Source organism: Oenanthe melanoleuca, chromosome 19, assembly GCF_029582105.1.
Source record: "Oenanthe melanoleuca isolate GR-GAL-2019-014 chromosome 19, OMel1.0, whole genome shotgun sequence".
In the NCBI taxonomy this organism is placed as follows: Eukaryota; Metazoa; Chordata; class Aves; order Passeriformes; family Muscicapidae; genus Oenanthe; species Oenanthe melanoleuca.
The window spans coordinates 5,613,132-5,633,469 of NC_079352.1; the positions used below are offsets into that span (position 1 = coordinate 5,613,132).

A 20,338-nucleotide genomic window follows, 5' to 3' on the forward strand; every position below is an offset into this window, starting at 1 on the left:
ATGGGAAGCTCTGAAGGAGCCCAGACTTCTCACCATCACCTTTCCTGACAGACTGGCAGTGTCCCTGTTGAGTCACCACCCTGTGACTGAGAGCAAAGCTGGAATTTCTACTGTCATTTCTCAGGGAAGATGCACACATGGTTGGTCTCATGCTGACTCTAACAAGGGTTCAAAGCATGTTGGTCCTGTTCTCATCCTGCTAGTTAGGGGGAGGAAACATCTAGAAAGCCGTCTTGGTTCGAAAATAACCCCAGAGGTTTCTGTTTGGCTCCTCTCTGCTCCACACTCCCCACAAGAGCTTTGCTTCCCCTACAGAACCTCAAGCAGAGAGATAAATTAGTAATTGAAATGTGTGTGTATCACCCCTTTAGCTCCAAGAGAAGAGCTAGCAAGGAATTAATTAACAAGAAATTAGCTAATAAGGTAAATTTCTGCTCTTCCTCTTCACCCCAACCAACCAGGCTGCAATCCCTAGAGTCAAACTTTCCTTTCTGAGATTAGAGAGCCCAGAAATGCAAATAAATACACAACTTTAAGAAGCTTTCAGTAAAAATTATGTATTTAATGTGCCAAGCACAGCCTTAGAGAGCTCCAGGAGCTGTGCTGCTGTGTTATTAGTTTAATGAGCAAGGCCTAATTAGTCCCAGCCCCCAACTTCTCCATCAGCTGCCTTGAAGTGCAAGCCATGGCTCAGCTCACCTGACAATGAGGTCTCTTAAACTGAGGATATCTGAGACATCTGGGATCAAGAGGAAATTCCACATCCAAGCCTCCCCTCTCCTCAGGAGGTTGCCAAGAGCAGGCAATAGCAGCTGGAAAGCACTGGAGCATGGGAAGAGTATTTTAAATATCACCACATGCAATTGAATAGTCCTTGAGCATCAAGCAGGGCCAGCTGGTGCCAGCCAGGGCCCATCTGCCTCAGCTGATCCAGATGAGAACCTCCATCAGTTATCAGCCAGCCTTTACACAGTCCAGCTGTGCCCCAAAAACACCAGCAGGGCCCCACAGGGCCTGGTGTTACTCTGGGGAGAAGGGAAGATCAAGCATCTCATTATGTCCCACCCCAGTCCTGCTCAACATTTTAATTAAGTTCAGAGCAGCTGTCATTACTTGAATTCCAGCTCTCAACAGCCACAGCAATATGCAACAGCTTTTTTTCTTTTATTTCTGAACCAAGCCCACTGTGGGCCCAAGGATGATCAGAACTCCAGGACCAGAGGGCAGTGACCCACAGGGGGAACAAAACCAGCATGGGGCTGTGCAGGGACAAGGCAGTTGATCCCAAAGAACCCTGAGGACAGGGCTGGCTCTGAGGGGTGAAGACAAGGCTGCAGCAGAGGGCCTGATTGTGTGCTGTCCTCACAGGCAGCATCTGCTGGGCACAGAGGTCTCCAGGGAACCCCACACTCAGTTTTTCCATGGGGCAGAAGAACAAGAGAGCTCTCATGTTGGTCCTCCCCAGGGCTGCAGGATTCTCAGTCTCTCAGTTTGTAAAACCTTCAGTGTTGCCTGCTTTTGTGCAGCTCTCTCAAACCTTGTGACATTTGTTTTCCATCCCATCAGAGTCCCTGTGCGGGTGTCACCAGGCTCGGTTCCAACACGTCACCATTCCCAATGTCCAGCTGCACCTGGATCCCTGTTGGCTGCAAGGAGGAACAGAGCAAAGCTTATCCTCACACTGCTGGATTCTACATCACTCCATCTTCTGCCTCAGAGCCAAAAATCCAAGTTACATCCCCCTAAGGACTTCCTTCTGCAGGTGCCCCTGTTTTAACTGGGTCTGCTGAATGCAGAGATACAAATAGACAATGCAATTTAGCAAGGAAAGAACATCTTGCTCTGGGACATCCCCAGACACACCATTATTTAGCACATCCAGGATGTATTTTGCTGCCTAGCACACCAGCATACCCAAATCTGTTTGGATCAAGCAGCAGAGCAGGCTCAGAGCCAGGAGGCTCAGGCAGTGCTGCCTGTGCACAAGGCAGGACTCAAGCTGAAGTCACCTTGGAAGGTGTCAGCTTGGATTCTGACTCTGTCAGTGTTTTAGGATTGTTCTTTGTAATACTGCATTTCTATTTTAATTTACCTAGTAAAGAACTGTTATTCCTAATTCTCCTATCTTTGCCTTAGAGCCCCTTAATTTCCAAACTATAATAATTTGGGGAGGGGGTTTACATTCTCCATTTCAAAGAGAAGCTTCTGCCTTTATTGGCAGACACCTGTCCTTCAAACCAGGACACCAAGGGATGGATGCAGAGCCCCACCTGCCTGGGTGACTTTGCCAGGGAAGCAGCACGCTGGCTGGTGCCTTTCTCCCAGCTGCCTTCTTTGCTCTCCAGCAGCACCCGGGTGCTGGGCACAAAACTCCAGGAGCGGCCCAGGGCTGGCTTCAGTGGGCCAGTGCTGCTGTCCCTTGTCACCTGGTTGGTCACCTGCAGCACAAACACACTTATCAGAGCCTGGGAAATGAAGTGCTACTCGGTGTAGAGAAATACTGGAGGTCACCAGGAAATCCTGGCCAGAAAACCTTCTAGGAAGGTTTTTCCTTCTCCATCCTGAGCCCTCCTCTGCCATCCCGTCTGAACACAGCCCAGGTAATTTCCCCAGAGCAGTACTAAGGGAATTCACTGCTATCTGCAAGCTGCATCACTCTTGGTGCTGTAGTCACCACAAAATTTAACTTGGGGCTCCAAGTGTCCTTCCAGTGTCCTTGTCACTTTATTAAAATGAAGGGCAGGACTATCTCAACACCTTCCAGTGCTCAGCAGACCACCATCTTCTGGTGTGGCCTTCCCTGTCCAGACACACTAACTGTGGTCCCACCCACCTGTCTGGTGCATTGGTAAATGCAATTGCTTGGCCAAGAGCTGGGGAAGGCTAAAGCAGGCCCTTCCCAGCTCCTGTGGGATGATGCAATGCCCTGCAGTTCCTGCAAGGTGACCAAGAGGTTACCCAGGAAGCTGGCCAGCCCCTAAAATGAACGGTGTTCTATCAAAAATAAACACAACCAGCCTTTTAATCTGCCTGTACTTAACTCTGCCTTGCTCAATGCAGTGAATGGCTGAGGACAGCAAGGGCAGGAGGCAGCACATCAGCCCAGCACATCATGCTTGGAACAAGACATCTGCAGGCTGCAGAGATGTTGGGGAGCAGAGCACTGGGGGGTTCAGGCCTCTGGATCCTGCTTAGCTGACAGTGGGGTCCCCTCTCCCACAAACTCCAGAGCCTCCCCATGGCTCACACCAGCAACGAAGGACAAAGCACAGCAACACTCACCACAACAGCAAGGCTGAACTCCCTGGCCAGGGTCTTCAGCTCCCTGGAGAGCTGCATCATGAGAGCCAAACCTGGAGCAGGACAAAGCATTTGGCTGTCTGGGGAGCAGCCCCCAAAGTGCATCCTGGAAGCAGCTGACATCTGGATTTGCATGAGCACTGGATTCAGTGACACAGCTCGTGTTCATGGACACCTTCCCTGGACCATTCCCCATCCTTTCCTGTCTTAGAAGGCCCAAGGTCAAAAAACCCTACAAAAGCACCAGGAGCTCCAGACAAAGCTGGCCAGGTTGGTGTAGCAGGCACAGGACCCATCTCTCAGGCTCTCAGCTTCAATTCCTACAGCCCACAGCTGTCAGGGGACCTCCTGTGATAGCACTGGCTGCCACCAAGCTGTGCAAGACCCTCTGGGAGGTGTTTCAGCAGACTCCTTAGCACCCTCACATCTGATGTATGATCCTTTCTGGCAGAAAGAGCTCTGCAAACTGTGCCAGCAACCGTGATGTATTTCTGACTCTAAGAGAAGTTTTAATTTATGGGCAAAGAGTTCAGTGCCTCCCCTGAATGTGTTTCAGATGACAGCCACGAGTGTGCACGGCCACAGCCAGCTGGAGTGTTTGCTGCTAGCACTGCAAACAGATTCCCAATTTATCCAGTCCCAAAGACAAAGCTGGGAGCAGTCATATCCACATCAGTCCTGCCCCAGTCCCACTCCAAGCACAGCACACATGGGTGGAAGAGGCTCTTCAGGATGAGCAGAGAGCTCACACAGTGACCCAGCTCACCCTCTGACTGCCTGCCACCCAGCAGAGGGTAAATCACAGCTGACACCGAGTCCAGCAGCACCATCTTGAGGGGTCCCGTGGAGCTCAGGACCTGCAAGGAGGCACCACAACAAACTCAGCAGCTTTGGGGGCTGTGAGCTGCACAGAGGCTCCAGTGCCCCCAGGGTGAGGCAATCTGGAGTCCCCTGTCAGGCACACAGCCCCTCCCTGCAGCTCTGGGAAGGCAGAGGGGCCCAGGGGCTCACTCCTACCTGCTGGGAGAGGCGATCCCGCAGCTCCTGCAGGGCACTCAGCACCTCATAGATGTGGAACACACGAACCACCTGGATCCGCTGCAGAGCCTCCAGCTGCAGCACAAAACCCAGCCTCAGTCTCCCCAGGGCTTGTTCTATTCCCCCTGCCCCAGCTGCCAGCAGCTCTCTGCACTCACACCATGCCACAAAGCCTGGGATCCTCATCCTTCCACATTTGCCTCCACCCCAATAACACCATTGTCCCCATTGCAATGGGAATAGGGATGCTGCTGGGAAAAGCAACATGCATTGAGCCCAGGGAGCCAAGTCCTGCAAGTCCAGTAAGATCCTCCCTTCTCCCAAGAAAAACAATATAGAGCAGTGCCTGTACTGAGCATGGCACCCACCAAGCCTTGGAAGGAAGGGTTTGGACTCAAAAAGCCCATGAGGACAAAGGCAGTGCTGGAAAGACAAACCATCTCTGGGGTTTCTTGCAGGCAAGAGTAGAGTGAGTTTTAGAGCAAGCAGAGGGACCAGCTCCAGGGGAACTTGCCTGCTCTTCCTCATCCTCTGTCTGAGCTTGGAGGATCTGGTAGAGACGGGAGGCAGTGAAACCCCCAGTGGAGTCAAGAAACAGGACGTGCTGCTTCAGGCCCAGGGACACACTGGCTGCAATGCCCAGGCACACCTGGGGACAGGGACAGGGTGTCAGGCAGCCCTCACATGTCCCTCTGCTTCACCTGATGGCACCACCTTCACCCTACCTGTCCTCTCCCCTGTCCTCCACCCCACTCACCTGTGTCTTCCCACTGCCTGGGGCTCCCATCAGCTCTGTCACCTCCCCTGTGTACAGCCCCGAGTCCAGCAGCTGGTCCAGGCTATGGGATGGACACAAGGTGGGATTACCAACACCACTTCAGCCAGCACAGCAGGGGCACTGGCAGGCAGCAGCCACCAGGTGTTTGTCCTTATGGCCCCCTTCACAAGTGCACACAAGTGCATGGGAATGGTTTGGAGACTGAAATTCAAAGCTTGTGCAGCAAAGCCAGCCCCAGGCAGAGCTGGTGGGTGGGTGAGGTACCCACCTTGGGCTGCCAGTGGGCAGGATGGCAGTGGAGCTCTTGAGCTCCTCGTAGAGGTCTGCTCCATTGGCAGGGAAGGCAGAGAACTGGGCCAGGAGCACACGTCTGACTGCCACCAGCGCCTGGGACAGAGAGGGGGCTGGAAATGGGACTGATCAATGGCCAGCAACTGCTGCACAAGGTGCCCCAGACAAGCCCATCCTTGTCTATGAACCAAACAGCTCTGAGCTCCCTGGTTAAGGTACCAAGAGTTAGGAGAGTCTCTTTTACCTTGTAAGACAGGGAACACTTTTGGGCAACATCCTCCAAGTCTGAAGACACAAAGTCCACCACTGCAAATAGCATGAGGGACAAAAGGTTGGAAGCAAAACATTGTCAGACCACAAACACCAGAAGACAATCAGCTAAGACAAAATCTGCACTGACAAGGAAAGTGTCTGTGCCCTCTGTCAACACTGACTGGAGGAGTTTGTCCTCTGAGATGGCCCCATCATTCTTTACAGAACAAATTGTTTCTTTCAAAACAGAGCAGAGAGACAAGCTGGTAAAAATTTTCCTGGTTTTGTTCAAGAGCTGCCCAGCACCTTTTCCTTCCCTTCTAAGGGCAGGAGGTACCCAGGGTGCAGCATTCCAGGAAGTTGGGCATTTTTCAGAGGGAAAACTGCACAAACTCTCCTGAAATACCACAAAAAAAGCCGGAATGGATCAACCCTCAATGAGCCCCTGCAGAGATCTCCTACCATGTCCTTACACTCTCCTGCTCCTTTAGAGAAGTCCTTACTCAATGTATCCACTCAGGAGGACCCAGAAGACATCCAGCAAGGAGGACACAGAAGGATACTCCACCATCACTACCCTCCCAGGATGTGAGATGATACAGGCCCACCAAATGCACAGGGGATGATGTCCCCCAGCCCGAGACCCTGATGCCACCCTGTTACCTGTCCTGATGCCATTGGCCCTGAGAAGCTGGATCATGTCTTCAGTGAGACCAGGGCAGAGCCCAGCCCGCAAAACCACCATCTCCACAGGGAGGGAGAAGAGCACAGACCTGCGGAGAGGATGGGAGAGTGGAATTCAGAGACTCATTAGGGTTAGAAAAGACATCCAAGATCATCAACTCCAACCCTCAGCCCCGCACTGCCAGGTCGAACCCTGAGCCACGGCCGGTGCCTGAAGCTGGGAAGCAGCCACCCAAGCTGTGTTTGGGATAGGTGGGTAATTAATTCCTCTTTGGGGCCAAACAGCCCAAAATCTTGCATGGGGGCACGGCTGCGGCTGGGGGAGCACAGAGAGGGGGGGGGACTCCCTCACCCTGCATCCCGAGCCACCTCCACAGAGACGCTGACCCACTATCCCGGATTCCCTCATCCCGAGCCACCTCCACAGATCCCCACGATGCTGACCCACCGTGCCCGGCTCCCCGCAGCCCGGCCGGGCCCCGCTCGCTCTCCGCTCCCTTTCCCGCTCTCTGCCCTCAGGCTCCCTTCCTGCTTCCTGCCGCCGGCGGAAGGGCCCGGCCCGCTCCCCTCACCCGTCCCCGCTCTCGTTCCCCGGCTCCGCTCCCCTCACCCGTCACCGCTCCCCTCACCCGTCCCCGCTCTCGTTCCCCGGCTCCGCTCCCCTCACCCGTCCCCGCTCCCCTCACCCGTCCCCGCTCTCGTTCCCCGTCCCCGCTCCCCTCACCCCGTCCCCGCTCCCCTCACCCCGTCCCCGCTCCCCTCACCCGGCCCCGCTCCCCTCACCTGGCCCGCTCCCTTTTCCCCGGCCCCGCTCCCCTCACCCGTCCCCGCTCCCCTCACCCGTCCCCGCTCTCCGTCCCCGTCCCCGCTCCCCTCACCCCGGCCCCGCTTCCCTCACCCGGCCCCGCTCTCCTTCCCCGTCCCCGCTCCCCTCTCCCCGGCCCCGCTCCCCTCACCTGGCCCGCTCCCTTTTCCCCGTCCCCGCTCCCCTCTCCCCGGCCCCGCTCCCCTTTCCCCGGCCCGCTCCCCTCTCCCCGGCCCCGCTCCCCTTTTCCCCGGCCCCGCTCCCTTTTCCCCGGCCCGCTCGGGTGTCCCAGCCCCAGCCCCAGCCGGGATCCCTTCCCACCGCACCATCCCCGGCTCCCGGGCTGGGTTTGTCCCAACCAGGGCTTCTGGGTGGGATATGAAGGCGCACGAAGGGCTGGGGGGGGTTTTGCTTTTGTGTCCCTCCCTGGCTGCCTTGGAGGCTTGAGTTTCTCCTGGGAAAGTTGTTTTTGGGGTATTTGTTATTATTATTATTATGTTTTTCTTCCCAGCCGAGGCCTGAAGAGGGCTCTCGGCACTCGCTGCTCAGCCTGCCCTGCACTCAGCTCTGCCCTGAGCAGCAGCAGCACCCAACACCCTTTGATTTTGTAACTCTGAACAACCATGTTCACTTTCCTGGTAGATTTAAAAAATTTTAATAAAAGACAATAAGAGACAAACAAGAAATTAAAAGATTATAACAGCCAGTGTTTGGCATTCAGCCAAAAACACACCTGCTATTTTGGAAACATCCCTTAAATTCATCAGCCCATTGCATATTCATAGACCCATCATACATTTTCAAACTTTTCTATAAACTGTTTTCCATATTCCAGGAATTGTTTTACATAACCACTCCTTGAGTCTACCTTTTTAGAGCATACGTGCTTCTTGGCTGTGGTTTTAATTTATTTGTCTTATTAGTCTTAATTTGGGCTGTGGTCTCCAATTTCTATAAGCAGTCGGTTCTGGTGGCTGCTGTATCAGTAGCAGGTCTCTTCACTGGGTGTTATCCAACCAAGCAGGCAGTACACTTACTACAAAGATGTTACTCCTAAAGAAAAAAATGTATCTTAAAAATCATTTCAACACTACACATATACTATCCACCCTAATATTTGTGAGAAACCAATGCCATAATATGTATTTATAACATAGTTCAGTTTACCTGCAGTGCTGCTGCTTGTGACCATGAAGCTTTATTCTGGCAGTGCTATATCCCACCAGTACTGGTATTTCAGCCAGCCTGGTGCCTAAAGCCATGTTGGAAGAAGTTTCTGGTGTGTTAATCCAAACAAATGCTGGAAAAACCGCTGAGCTGAGTGTACCCAAGGCAAGGGTGGCATCTTGTACTTTCCACAACTGTCATCCTTGTGCCTTGGATCTATTCCCAGACAGGTAGAGATGTGGGAGCTGCTCTTGGTGAAGCTGCCTGCAGCTGTGGTGCTGATGATTTGCTGTGAACGGATTTACAAACGGATTTGGAATCACCTCCTGCCTGGATACCATGGACCAGTGCTGCTGCTGGTGGGTGAATAAAACAGGAGCCCTGCACAGGGAAGTTCTGGGCTAATTCCTGCTGCATAAGAGTCACAAGCCACAACACAGGTCACACAATTAAAGACAATGATATTTTTGCTCCTGGCAGTGTCTTGGTCAGCCCATGCTCTCCTCAGTCATTTCCCCATCCTGCCAGTTCCCCACTTTGCTTTACGGCTGGGATGCTGCTGATGCTGGGGAAAGCAAGGCCTGTGTTTGGAAGGAGATAAATCAAAAAGCAGAATTCCTGATTGTGACTGCTGGGGAAGAGAGTGGGTTGAAAGGCTCAGTGCTGCTCTGTCTCCTGCTGTCACTTAAACTGAGCCACTCATCACAGCACTTCCAGTGTGTTCCAGAACTCTGTGTCAGCCCATGTCAGTGTGCTGCTGAATGAGCACGGGTGGCAGCACCAGCCAGGGGTGGGATTTCCAGTGGGAAGGGCTCCCAAATACCCTGCAAGGAGGAGGAGGCAGCTTTCCATCCCAGGGAATTCTGGAAGGTGCTGGGCACTGCTGCAGCTGCTGGCCTGGGGCCACTTATCCCCGAGGCTCAGCTGTCTCATGCTTCCCTAAATAGAAAGGGAAGAGGGTCTGAGCACTGTGACAGGGGGCAGCCATCCCAGCCATGGGCTTTTTTGGCATGAACCTCCCCCTCCCTACTCCCCACAGCCTTTGCAGCTCTGCAGGCAGAGGGGAGCTGGGTTTGCCCTGGCAGGTGGGAGAGGATTCCCTCTTGCTGCAGAGGGGTGCTGCCTGCCTGCAGCCAGGTGCCCCCCCGAGCTGGCCCTGGCTCCCAGCCCTCCCCAGGCATATAAAGCACAAGGGGACAAGGAGGGGACAGGCTGTGGTGACAGGTGATGCTGACAGGCAGCAGGAGCTGCCAGGTCCTGCCCAAACTTGGAGTGGGAAGTGAGCTCTTTCCTGAGCCACACAGACTCTCTGTAGTGCTGGCAGATTACTTTAATTCCTTTTTCTGTTCATGTTTATATTTATTTTTTTAATTAACCTCTAATCTACATTGGTGGGAAAAGCTACAGCCTTGAAGAGCAATTTAGGTCTTCATTTTCAAAACTCTTCAGCCTGGTAAGCTGCTTTTATTAATGTGTGTTGATTACATGTCAGTCTCATGGTGGAACTCAGCTTGGGGGAGTAGGCAGGCAACCCAGGCAGTTGAAAATGGGACACAAATGGATGTTTTTCCTTCAAGCTCTCCAGATGGAGGATCCCATCCAGCTGAAAGAGGAAGGCAATAAATATTTTCAGGCCAGTGACTACGAGAAAGCCCTTCAAAGCTACACTCAAGCCATAAAGCTCAACAAGGACAAGGCGCTGCAGGCGGTGCTGTACAGGAACAGGGCAGCCTGCTTTCTCAAAAAGGTGAGACAAGCTCCCCTCACCTGGGCAGTGCTGAAGGGGAGAAGAGCAGGAGGGCAGCCAAGGGCACTCCCTGGCTGTGGACTGGGTGGTTTGTGCATTTATTGAATGGGGGTTTCCAGCTGGTCTGACGTTAAGTGTTCTGGGCTTGTGCTGGAGCTTCACTGGGAAATGGGAACAGAGAGGTCCCAATGTCCATCAGCAGTGGGGACATGCCCTGCTATTCCATGGCTAACAAATCTCTCCTTTCTGGTTTAACAGGAGGAATATGCCAAGGCAGCCTCGGATGCATCTAGAGGTAAGGAGGGGCTGTTATGAGGAGAGCTGGATACACTCTCTGCTCTCACATCTGCTTTTGGGACACTGTGGCCTTATTCCTTGATGTCCACTAACAGCCAAGTGCTGAGGCCACTGGGAATTCCTGGAAGTTCAAGTGATGTTCCAATTTGGTGGGCTGGTCCAATCAGTGCTAATCAGGCACTGATTGATGCCAGTAACAAAGCAAATCACAGTTTGCACAGGCCCCTTCCAAGCAGCAAGCTCTGATGCCTGGTGTTTTGGATCCCTTTCCCAGCTATTGACATCAATGCCTCAGATATCAAAGCCTTGTACCGGCGCAGCCAAGCCCTGGAAAAACTGGGGAAGTTGGACCAAGCATTCAAAGATGCTCAGAAATGTGCCACCCTTGAACCCCGCAACAAAAACTTCCAGGAGACCCTGAGGAGACTGGGGGCCAACATCCAGGAGAAGGTAAATGCCAGGGGAACTGTCCTAGATTCACAGACCAGGGGTGGGAAATCCTTGCTCTGAGTTACATCAGTGGATTGTTGGAAACTCGTGGCTATAGAGGGGGATAAATAGGCTCCATTGACTGGAAGTTCGTGCCTGATGTGTGTAAATCTGAGGATGGGGTTGAATGGTTAAATTTAAAAGTGTGGTGGCTCCCTCCTGAGGCTGGCCTGGTCCTGAGTGTCTTGGAAAGGTCTTGGCAAGGGACTGGACCAGCTTTGGGCTGGGTCTGGCAGTTGCCACATTGCTACAGTTACCTTTACAGAGGAAGAAATCCTTGCATCAATACATACTAGGAAGTCTCAAAAACTAAGGTTTAGGGCTGGCTCTGCTTGTGCCCATATATTGGGTAATGGATGCTAATTATATCTCCTGTTATTCAGCTTAAATTGCCTGTGGTTTGAGGGGAGGGAGTATTCTTGAGCAGAAAAGGAAAGCTGCAGCTCGATTTTCTCCTCCTGATGCTCTGTGCTCTCTCTCGTGGCACAGCTGCGCATTCAGTTCTCCACAGACTCGAGGGTGCAGAAGATGTTTGAGATCCTGCTGGATGAGAACAGCGACAAAGAAAAGCGAGAAAAGGTGAGAACTGCCCTGGACTTGGCTGCTTGATATCAGAGGCTGCACCAGGGAGCAAAACCCTGCGTTCCCTTCCCCACCTCCTCTGGATGGAGGGTGAGGGAAGGAGCTGGAAGGTGAACTGCACTCAGAGAGAGGGGAAATCACCCCTGTGCCAAGGGAAGGTGGACCAGCCTCCCAAAATACCAAAGGTGGGATCAGCCTGGACTTCTGCTCACATCCTTCTCTGGCACCCTCTAGATGTTCCTTCCAAGCAGTGACCCACTCTTCTTGGGCAGAGCAGAGCTGATCCCTAAATGCTCCTGGATAAACTGAGCTGATCTGCTGCATCTCTCAGGAAATGGCTCCCACCAGGATCTCCCAGAGCTGCACAGAGATGTTCTGGAGGCTGGGCTGTGCCACTGACCCCTGTTCTTCTGCCTCCCACCTAGGCTGCAAACAACCTCATAGTCCTGGGGCGTGAGGAAGCAGGCGCTGAGAGGATTTTCCAGAATAATGGGGTCAACTTGCTGCTGCAGCTGATAGAAACCAAAAATCCTGAGCTGATCCTGGCAGCCGTGAGGACACTTTCAGGAATGTGCACAGGACATAAGGCTCGGGTAAGGACAGGGTGCTTGGACCTTCACTGCTATTGTGCACTTGGGGAGGGGGAAATGGAAATAGTTTGTGTTGTTCGTGAGCAGTGGGAAAAGATTAAAACCCTGACTTGTACTGATTCAGGATTCACTGAGGAAAATAGTTTCTTTGTCCCAGCTGAGCCTGGAGCATGCAGGGAGGAAAGGCCTTTGTTAACATTGTCCTGCTCTCTCCTTCCTGGGGCCAGGCCACTGCCATTCTCCATTACCTGGGCATCGACAGCATCTGCATGTGGATGTCAGTGGATAATGAAGAAATCTCCCTGGCTGTCTGCAACCTCCTGCAGACCATCACTGACTGCCTGCTGGGCCAGGGGAAGGAGGAGCACCACGGCAAGGAGGAGGCTCTAGTGCTAGGTAACAGCTCATCACCTGCTCTTCATTCCCCTGCCTGCAGAAGGAGTGGGCCCAGCAGCGAGGGCTCTGCTCCTGGGATTCCACCTTACTCCTTGCCCTTTGCTGAAGTGGGGACTTCATCCTTCAGCTGCACAGAAGCACAACCTGCACACAGCTCTTATCCTCATGGATAGCTTAAATACTTCTGTTCCAGCCACACAATGGCTTTGAATTGTTTTGACTGAGCTGACCTGCTTTCAGAGGTAACTTCTGGTAACTGGCTGCTACTGTTTTGCTTCTATGTAGATACTAAGAAGGATTTGAGGATGATCACGATGCGTTTGCTGGATATGCTGGTCAGTAAGAAAGTGTCTGGGCAAGGGCGAGACCGAGCCCTCAACCTCCTCAACAAGAACATACCAAGGAAGGACCTGAAAGACCATGACAACAGCAGGAGCATCTTTGTCATCGACAATGGTGAGTCCTTGCCCACCATCCTGTTCTGATTTGGGAGATGTGGAGCTGTGTGTTCTCACCTGAATACCTTTAGAACTAGTCCTTCCTGTAAATTAAATCCTCTCTGGCTTTTTTTGGTGTATGCAAGCCTGGAGCAAAGTTAGACTTATTAGCAGGAAACAGTACTAAGAGAAAATCAATTGTGTAAGAAAACAAGAATTTTTGAGTTTCTAAAGGACTGCCCAATATCTCTGGTTAGTTTCCTACACTGTATTTGCTAATGTTAGGAGGATATGGCTTGGATACATAGTCTGGTATAGACAGGATGAGATGAGCACCTGCTGAGCTTGGTGGACCCATAAACTGATCCATTCTAAAACTGGATGGGGGTGAGGAATGTGTGTGCTGTGCGTTTTTATAGTAATTCCAATGCATATGTGTCTTACCATTTTTATGGAAGTTATTTAATAATAATTCAGCAAAAGGAGAGTTAAGTCATCCAGAATCACTTGAAAGTGGCTGAGTTTTCAGAGCCTCCAGCCTTGGAGGTCAGTAGGTTTAATGTCTCCTGACAAAAATAACAGATCCAGCCAGGGGCCTAATGCAGTTCTGCTTATCTCACTCTGAGAGCTGGAAAAAAAGCCTGATGCTGCAAACCTGTAATCTCACCAGCAGAAGCTCCTCCCTAGTAAATATCTGAGTGTCTTTTTTGCTTAAAACTTATGTTAGTCTGCAAAATAATTGAAAACCATCCAAGCTGGCTATTCCACAGCAAGAAAGTAACAAATGGTATTTTGAGTTTTGCACAGACCCTCTCCCCTCTGACAGCCACATCACTCTATCACTGCCAGGCTTAAAAAAGATACTGAAAGTGGTGGGCCAGATTCCTGAGATGCCTGACTGCCTGCCACTGACAGAGAACACCCAGCTGACTGCCTCTGTGCTCCTAAATAAGCTCTACGATGACCTGCGCTGCGACCCGGAGCGGGACAACTACCGGCTGATCTGCGAGGAGTACATCAAGTGAGTCAGGGCTGAGCTTGCCCAGGGGCAGGAGCAGGGCTTCTTGGGGCCCAGATCAGGCACTTGTGTTCAAAACTGGGCTCTGGGAGATTATGACTTGCTTGAGATCCTGCTGGATCGCAGCTTTGCAGGAATTTGCACTCCCAAATACCCAATGTCATTCAGCAGCAGAGCTGAGGGAGGACATTCCCTCCCCACTACTGTTCTATACCCTACTCCTGTTGTTGGATGCTGCTGGGAACCAGGGAAAAAGCAGCCTGGAAGCTTTGCCTTTCTCAGGCTTCATAAGGACAAGAGTTTATAACAATGATTATACACCTGCAGGGTGCGTGAGAGACATGTGAGTGTCTTGTGATGTTTTGCAGGAATCATGTTTTCATAGAGGTGTTGTCTTCTTGGACCAATGAGTCTTTTCTATTTTGTTTTTCATGTACTATCCTATAAAGTGTAGTGTTTCTTTAAATAAAGCTCTCTTTCTGCTTCTCCATTGCACGAGGAACTATGTTGCATTATCCTTTTTGCTGATCACCTATAGCCTAAAATGCAACACTATTCCTTCTATCACATGCAGGAGCAAAATCGACCCACAAAACATGGATAAGACACTTCATGCTGTCCAGATTGTGTCTGGAGTCCTGCAAGGGCCCTTTGACTTGGGCAACAAGCTGCTTGGCATGAAGGGAGTGATGGAGATGATGGTTGCCCTGTGTGGGTCTGAGAGGGAGATTGACCAGCTGGTGGCTGTGGAAGCCCTCATCCACGCCTCCACCAAGCTGAGCCGAGCCACCTTCATCATCACCAACGGGGTGACGCTCCTGAAGGAGATCTACAAGAAGACCAAGAATGAGAAGATCAAAATCCGAGCTCTGGTGGTAAGGATGCAGCCCTGCCTCTGTTGCCTGCCACACTCGGCAGCTTAATCCTGGATTTGGGAGAGGAGGGAGGTTCTGGGAATGAGAGATGGGGTTAGGCTGTTTTGGGGCAGCAACACAAGAGGATTAATGAGCTTTTCTCACTGGTATGTCCTTTTTATCCTCCTCAGGGTCTCTGCAAGCTGGGCTCAGCAGGAGGCACAGACTATGGCCTGCGGCAGTTTGCTGAGGGCTCCACTGAGAAGTTGGCCAAGCAGTGCCGAAAGTGAGTGACCACTTCTTCCTTCAGTTGTTCCAATCTTTGCAAAGTACAATATGTTCCTCTCCCACGAGATCCTGCCCACACATTGCCTTCATTTCCTGTGCTGCCTGCCAGCTGACAGTGCCCCCACTGGGACATTGCACTGGGACATGGAGCCCTCTGTGCCCGAAGCAGCCATGTGTTCCTCCTGCCTCCATATCCAGAAGAGCCTCCTCCCTCTCTCCCTGCCCATGGGAGACACCAGGCCCTGTCCCTGCCTCTGTGCCAGAGTGGCACAGCCTAATTAATGCTTGCCTTGAATATGCACAAGTCCCCTCTGAAGGTGAATTGCCAGGTGGAGTAACCAAGGAAGTGGGATCAAGTTAGGAAGTGACTGAATAGGTGGCCATTCCTGCAGGCATCTCATGTTTTGTGGGATGGAAAAAGCAAAGCAAGGTAGTTGTAGCTGTCCTGGTCTGTCTTTCCCTGCAGCCTTTAGATCCCACAAGTTGGGCTATGGGAGGAGGGTCATGTCTCAAGGGAAAGCATTCCCAGTCTGAGGAGCTGCAGCAGAACCCGAGGACATATTTGGGTCTGAATCAGCCTCAATGTCTGTTTTTCCTCTCTCCTTTTCCAGATAAGTTAGTTCTGGCTCCTGAGATGGAAATGTGGGCGTTTTTCTCTCTTCCAGGTGGTTGTGCAACACCAGCATTGATGCCCGCACCAGGAAATGGGCAGTGGAAGGGCTCTCGTACCTCACCCTCGATGCAGATGTGAAAGATGACTTTGTTGAAGATGAGCCAGCCCTGAAAGCTATGTTTGATTTAGCCAAGGTCTCTCTCCTTTCCTTGTTCCCTCATTCCTCTGCTAGCATCAATGTCTCCCAGCTCTCCAGTCCTACACTGTGCCCAGTCAGAAGGAGCTGTGACCCCAACCCTTCGCCTCTGGCTCAGCAGAACTTCAGTTCTGCCTGTGCCCCAGAGACTTCTCAGGGCTGCTACCATCCTGCTCTTCTCCCTAGGCTGAGGGAGATCACTCCTACCTTCACTGTCAACAACTGCATGAAAAACAAAGGCACCAAGGTGTTGACAGCACTTAATGTCCAGCACCTTGTTTGACCATGAGAACTTTCATGGGCTATAAAGCTGGGGATAAAGCTAAGAACATTTCCACTAGTGCAAAACAGCACCATGGCAGCCCAAAGGGACCTGTTTCCCTGCTGTGCCCTCCTCACAAGCTTTTATTTTCCTGTGCAGGCAAGTGACAAGACAATCTTGTATTCTGTGGCTTCTGCGCTGGTGAACTGCACCAACAGCTATGATACCAAGGAGCTGGTCCCAGAGCTGGTGCAGCTGGCAAAGTTTTCCAAGCAGCACGTGCCTGAGGAGCATCCAAAGGTGAATTGTGTCCAGCTGGAGATGCTGCTCAGAAAAACTTTCTTTGGTATATCCATTGTCACAGAGTTCAGGTCTCCTGTCTCCAGACTGAAATTGCTTTGCTCTCCAACCAGGCTTGGCTGCTAGGTGGCTGGATGGCAGAATGGGCTGATTCTTTAGAATGGGCTAAAGTAAGGAATTTAAAATCCTTAGATGCAAAGGGCTAATCCTCTCCCAATGTTTCCTCCTCAGGACAAGAAGGATTTTGTGGTGAAGCGGGTGAAGCGGTTGCTGAAGGCCGGGGTTGTCTCTGCCTTGGCCTGCATGGTGAAGGCTGACAGTGCCATCCTGACTGACCAGAGCAAGGAGCTCATTGCCAGGTGCCTTCCCTGCAGTCCTGGGAGTGCTGGGCAGCCCCTGTGCCATGGGGATGGACACTAGGGTGGGGCATTCTGCCTGTGGTGGAGCATGTGAGGCAAAGACTTAAAACCAAAATTTTTGTTCAGTAGGGTCATAAAAATCTCTATTCTGACCTTCAAGCTTTGCTGGAATGCATTTTTGAGTTCTCTGTATTGATTCTGGCTGGAATAGAGTTCATTTTACAGATCTGGAAACTTCTTACTCTGCCATTTGCTGCTTCCTCTTAGAGTGCTGTGTGCATGGGGTTGAGCACCTGGAATTTACCTGGTGGTTCTCTTGGCTGTTGCTGTCCCACCTGGCTGTCTCACTGAGTGTTCTGTGCCCCTGCAGGGTGTTTCTTGCCTTGTGTGAAGACCCCAAGGACCGCGGGACCATTGTTGCTCAAGGTGGTGGGAAGGTGATTAATTTATGTTCACTGATGTGCTGTTAATGTCTGCTGGGAGCCTGGGGTGTGTCTCTGATGAGTGACAGTGACAGAAGAACACAAGTTGTCCCCTCGGGGCCATACTGACACTGCAGTCCCATCTCTGCAAGGCTCCAAAAGTGATGTTCTTGGAGTAACTATGTGTGCTCAGTGGTGCCTATTTGAAAACACAAGCAAGACATCCCAGAGGGCTATGGGATATTTTTAACTTGTTTTAGTCTGTTATATCAACCCTGTAAATCTTCTCAGAACACTGAATGCTTTTTCCTGTGTGTCTCCAGGCCCTGATACCTCTGGCTGTGGAAGGCACAGATGTTGGCAAGATAAAGGCTTCTCATGCTCTGGCAAAAATCGCTGCTATCTCCAATCCAGACATTGCATTCCCAGGAGAGAGGGTAAGCTTAAAAAAAGAAAAAAATAAAATTAAAACAAAAGCACTGATATTTCCTTTAGCAAATGAAAATTGCTAATACAGGCCTTCTCTTCCAGGTGTATGAGGTGGTGAGGCCCCTGGTCAGCCTGCTGAACACAGAGAGAGATGGCCTCCAGAACTATGAGGCTCTGTTAGGTCTCACAAACTTTTCAGGAAGAAGTGATAAACTTAGGTGAGCTTTACTGCTTTTTTTAACCTTCCTTCTTCCCCAGAGTTAGACTATGAAGACTGGTCAGTTTGAGCTACCTTTGGCAGCAGTACAAAGGTCTGAGAGCTAAAAGATTAATAAAAAAGGAAAAAGAGAGTGGCATATTTTAATCTAGAAACAGCAAAGACTTGAACCTCATCTGCATTGGACAGGAAATGAACCACATCATGAGCTCCAGTGCTGCAGACACTGATTTGTTTCAAGGCCTTCCCTGCAGTTAATATTTGATAAGTTGGTTACTGCTTGACCTATAAGGTGGGATTTTTACTCCTCTTTGCACAGGTTGAAGATAGTCAAAGAGAAGGCCCTGCCAGATATTGAAAACTACATGTTTGAGAACCACGACCAACTTCGACAGGCAGCCACAGAGTGCATGTGCAACCTAGTGGTGAACAAGGAGGTAACAACCCCTGGGCATGTCCATCCTGACTGTGTGCACCCTTCTCTGTGAGCAGCTGTCCCTAACTGTGCTGCCTCTGGGTGTCTCTGGGTGTCTTTAGGTTCAAGAGAGGTTTGTGGCCGATGGCAATGACCGGCTGAAGTTGGTGGTGTTGCTGTGTGGTGAGGATGATGAGAAGGTTCAGGTGGCAGCAGCAGGAGCCCTGGCCATGCTTACAGCAGCTCAAAAGAAACTCTGCTCAAAGATGACTCAAGTGGTGAGACCATAATTCTGATTGTGGGCAGTGTGGATGTGCCCTGCACGGGTCCTGGCTCAGGCGTGAAAAAGTCTCTCCAAAGGAATATGCAATTTACTAGTTTCATACTGAGGAACTTGGAGAAGCTGGGACCTGGGTGTGCATACTTTTAGTCCATTTTGATAAATAACCTGAAATCCAAACCTTGTTCCACTCAGAAATAAGTAGAGCTTGATCAATAACCTACTGAGCTTTAGAGATCCCAAAGGATGTCCTTTCCCTGCACAGATCTGTAGACCCTGAGAACACAGATGCTGCATGGCTGAGTGGCTGAAGAGCTGTGGTTGAGAACTCCTGAGCCCTATTTTGTTGCACACATGATTGGACACTGGAGCTCATTAGGATAAAAAGAATTAATCAAGCCAAAAGAGAAACTCAAGAAGATTGGGGTGGGGGAGTGTCCTGGTCATCTCAGCTGTGTCAAAACTTTGGTCAGATTCTTTTCACAGAGATTATGCAGCAGCCTGAATATGGAACATTTTCCACGTTGTCCCAGTGCCATGAAAGATTCTGACTTAAGTGTGGGAAAAATTGGGCTCAAATGTTTGGAGTCAGGTTTCCTTAGCTAAAAAATGAAATGACAAAAATTGCCATGAGCATTGCTCTTCCTTCTGCTGCAGGAAGCAAAAGTCATGATCTTGGTTGAGATATCCTTCAGATCAGTACTAATGATCTCTCTTTCCCTTCCAGACCACCCAGTGGCTTGAAATCCTGCAGAGGCTCTGCTTGCATGACAACATGGAGGTCCAGCACCGAGGACTGGTCATTGCTTTCAACTTAATCAGTGCTGACAAAGAGCTGGCAAAGAAGCTGGTGGAGTCAGAGCTCCTGGAGATCCTCACCTACGTGGGGAAGCAGGAGGATCACCCCAAGAAGCAGCACATCATTAATGTGGCACGGGATTGCCTCACCAAGTGCATGGATTATGGTCTGATCAAACCTCTCTCTCAGGCATGAGGGAGCGAAAAGCACCAAAAAAAGGCTGAGTGTGGGGGGAAAAAATGGAGAAATGGAAAAAAGTGGGAGCCATGAGAAGAATCTAGTGCCATTGTCAAGGCACTGAATAGTCTGGGGACAGCTTTGGAGGATCATAAGCTGTATGAGGAAAAGGAGGGAATTTGCCTGGGAAATTTGGTAAGTGTCCATCTGAGTAATTCCCAGATGGTGTAAATCCATTCTCTGCCCCCATTCAGCTGATAATGATGAAAGCTTCAAGGCCCAGCTGTAAAAGAGTTGGATGTGCTGGAGATGTTCTGGAGGCTGTTGTAAGGAAACTCAACAAAGCTGAAATCAGTTCTGCATCCACCTCCAGCTCCTGGTACTTCTGGAATTCCCAGCAAAGGTGGAACAGAGAGGGTTAAGTGCCTTCTATTCTGTAGCCAGAAAATAGGATTTTAGCTGTGTGCCTTTTTGTTCATTTATTGGAAGGTGTGTGCCAAAGTGTGAGGATGGTGGATGTACTCTTAATAAATTCACTACTTTGTTCCATGTGGAATTCCTGTTCTGATTTTATTAAGCAAAAGGAGAATTTAAGGCAAATCTCACTTGCAGTCTTGCATCACACCTGGAAAAATGGAGTACTTGGTAGCACAGGTTGAATTTTTACTCCTTGCAAACCATCCAGTGCTCCCAAATGCAGCAGTCACCACAAACATGTCACACCAAGGGAATGTTGAAAATATCCCATTTATAAAAAAAAAACAAAACAAACAAAACAACAGAATGACAAGCAACCCACCAGTGTGCCATCACATTAAATTTTGTTACATAAATATTTTCAGTTCAAGCACAGATC

General features: G+C 50.7%; 2 protein-coding genes across 6 annotated transcripts; one reads left to right on the forward strand and one right to left on the reverse strand.

The window, feature by feature from the left end:
* Positions 1 to 541: 541 nt before the first annotated feature.
* On the reverse strand, positions 542 to 6,913 carry RAD51D (RAD51 paralog D). 2 transcript variants are annotated; one of them, XM_056506327.1, is made up of 11 exons: positions 6,788 to 6,913; positions 6,323 to 6,432; positions 5,652 to 5,713; positions 5,385 to 5,503; positions 5,096 to 5,177; positions 4,853 to 4,987; positions 4,318 to 4,413; positions 4,067 to 4,157; positions 3,283 to 3,353; positions 2,271 to 2,438; positions 542 to 1,646 (listed from the first exon to the last, which is right to left on the reverse strand). In XM_056506327.1, the coding sequence occupies exons 2-11, from the start codon at positions 6,402 to 6,404 to the stop codon at positions 1,563 to 1,565; spliced, it is 990 nt and encodes a 329-aa protein (XP_056362302.1). In that variant the 5' UTR covers positions 6,405 to 6,432; positions 6,788 to 6,913; the 3' UTR covers positions 542 to 1,562. The 2 variants fall into 2 exon arrangements, with proteins under 2 accessions (XP_056362302.1, XP_056362301.1); XM_056506326.1 differs by having other exon boundaries at positions 6,792 to 6,883.
* Positions 6,914 to 7,018: 105 nt separating this feature from the next.
* Positions 7,019 to 20,031, forward strand: UNC45B (unc-45 myosin chaperone B). 4 transcript variants are annotated; one of them, XM_056506331.1, is made up of 22 exons: positions 7,490 to 7,622; positions 8,546 to 8,674; positions 9,717 to 9,768; positions 9,893 to 10,062; positions 10,321 to 10,357; positions 10,634 to 10,809; positions 11,338 to 11,427; positions 11,856 to 12,023; positions 12,248 to 12,416; positions 12,702 to 12,872; positions 13,703 to 13,874; positions 14,446 to 14,746; positions 14,917 to 15,011; positions 15,679 to 15,820; positions 16,244 to 16,384; positions 16,616 to 16,743; positions 17,114 to 17,180; positions 17,489 to 17,602; positions 17,697 to 17,812; positions 18,131 to 18,248; positions 18,349 to 18,504; positions 19,234 to 20,031. In XM_056506331.1, exons 4-22 carry the CDS (start codon positions 9,901 to 9,903, stop codon positions 19,498 to 19,500), a joined length of 2,790 nt encoding a protein of 929 aa, XP_056362306.1. In that variant the 5' UTR covers positions 7,490 to 7,622; positions 8,546 to 8,674; positions 9,717 to 9,768; positions 9,893 to 9,900; the 3' UTR covers positions 19,501 to 20,031. The 4 variants fall into 4 exon arrangements, with proteins under 4 accessions (XP_056362303.1, XP_056362306.1, XP_056362307.1 ...); XM_056506332.1 differs by having other exon boundaries at positions 7,493 to 7,519; XM_056506328.1 differs by lacking the exon at positions 9,717 to 9,768 and having other exon boundaries at positions 7,019 to 7,622.
* Positions 20,032 to 20,338: the final 307 nt, after the last annotated feature.

Bases quoted from the DNA above. Each gene is read 5' to 3' on its own strand.
- UNC45B (XM_056506328.1), top strand. From the start codon at position 9,901: ATGGAGGATCCCATCCAGCTGAAAGAGGAAGGCAATAAATATTTTCAG. The intron at 14,747-14,916 runs GTAAGGATGCAG...TATCCTCCTCAG, and splicing joins TCAAAATCCGAGCTCTGGTG to GGTCTCTGCAAGCTGGGCTC. The intron at 18,505-19,233 runs GTGAGACCATAA...TTTCCCTTCCAG, and splicing joins GCTCAAAGATGACTCAAGTG to ACCACCCAGTGGCTTGAAAT.
- RAD51D (XM_056506327.1), bottom strand. From the start codon at position 6,404: ATGGTGGTTTTGCGGGCTGGGCTCTGCCCTGGTCTCACTGAAGACATG. The intron at 5,714-6,322 runs GTAACAGGGTGG...TGCTATTTGCAG, and splicing joins GGCCAATGGCATCAGGACAG to TGGTGGACTTTGTGTCTTCA. The intron at 5,504-5,651 runs GTAAAAGAGACT...TCTCTGTCCCAG, and splicing joins AGTGTTCCCTGTCTTACAAG to GCGCTGGTGGCAGTCAGACG.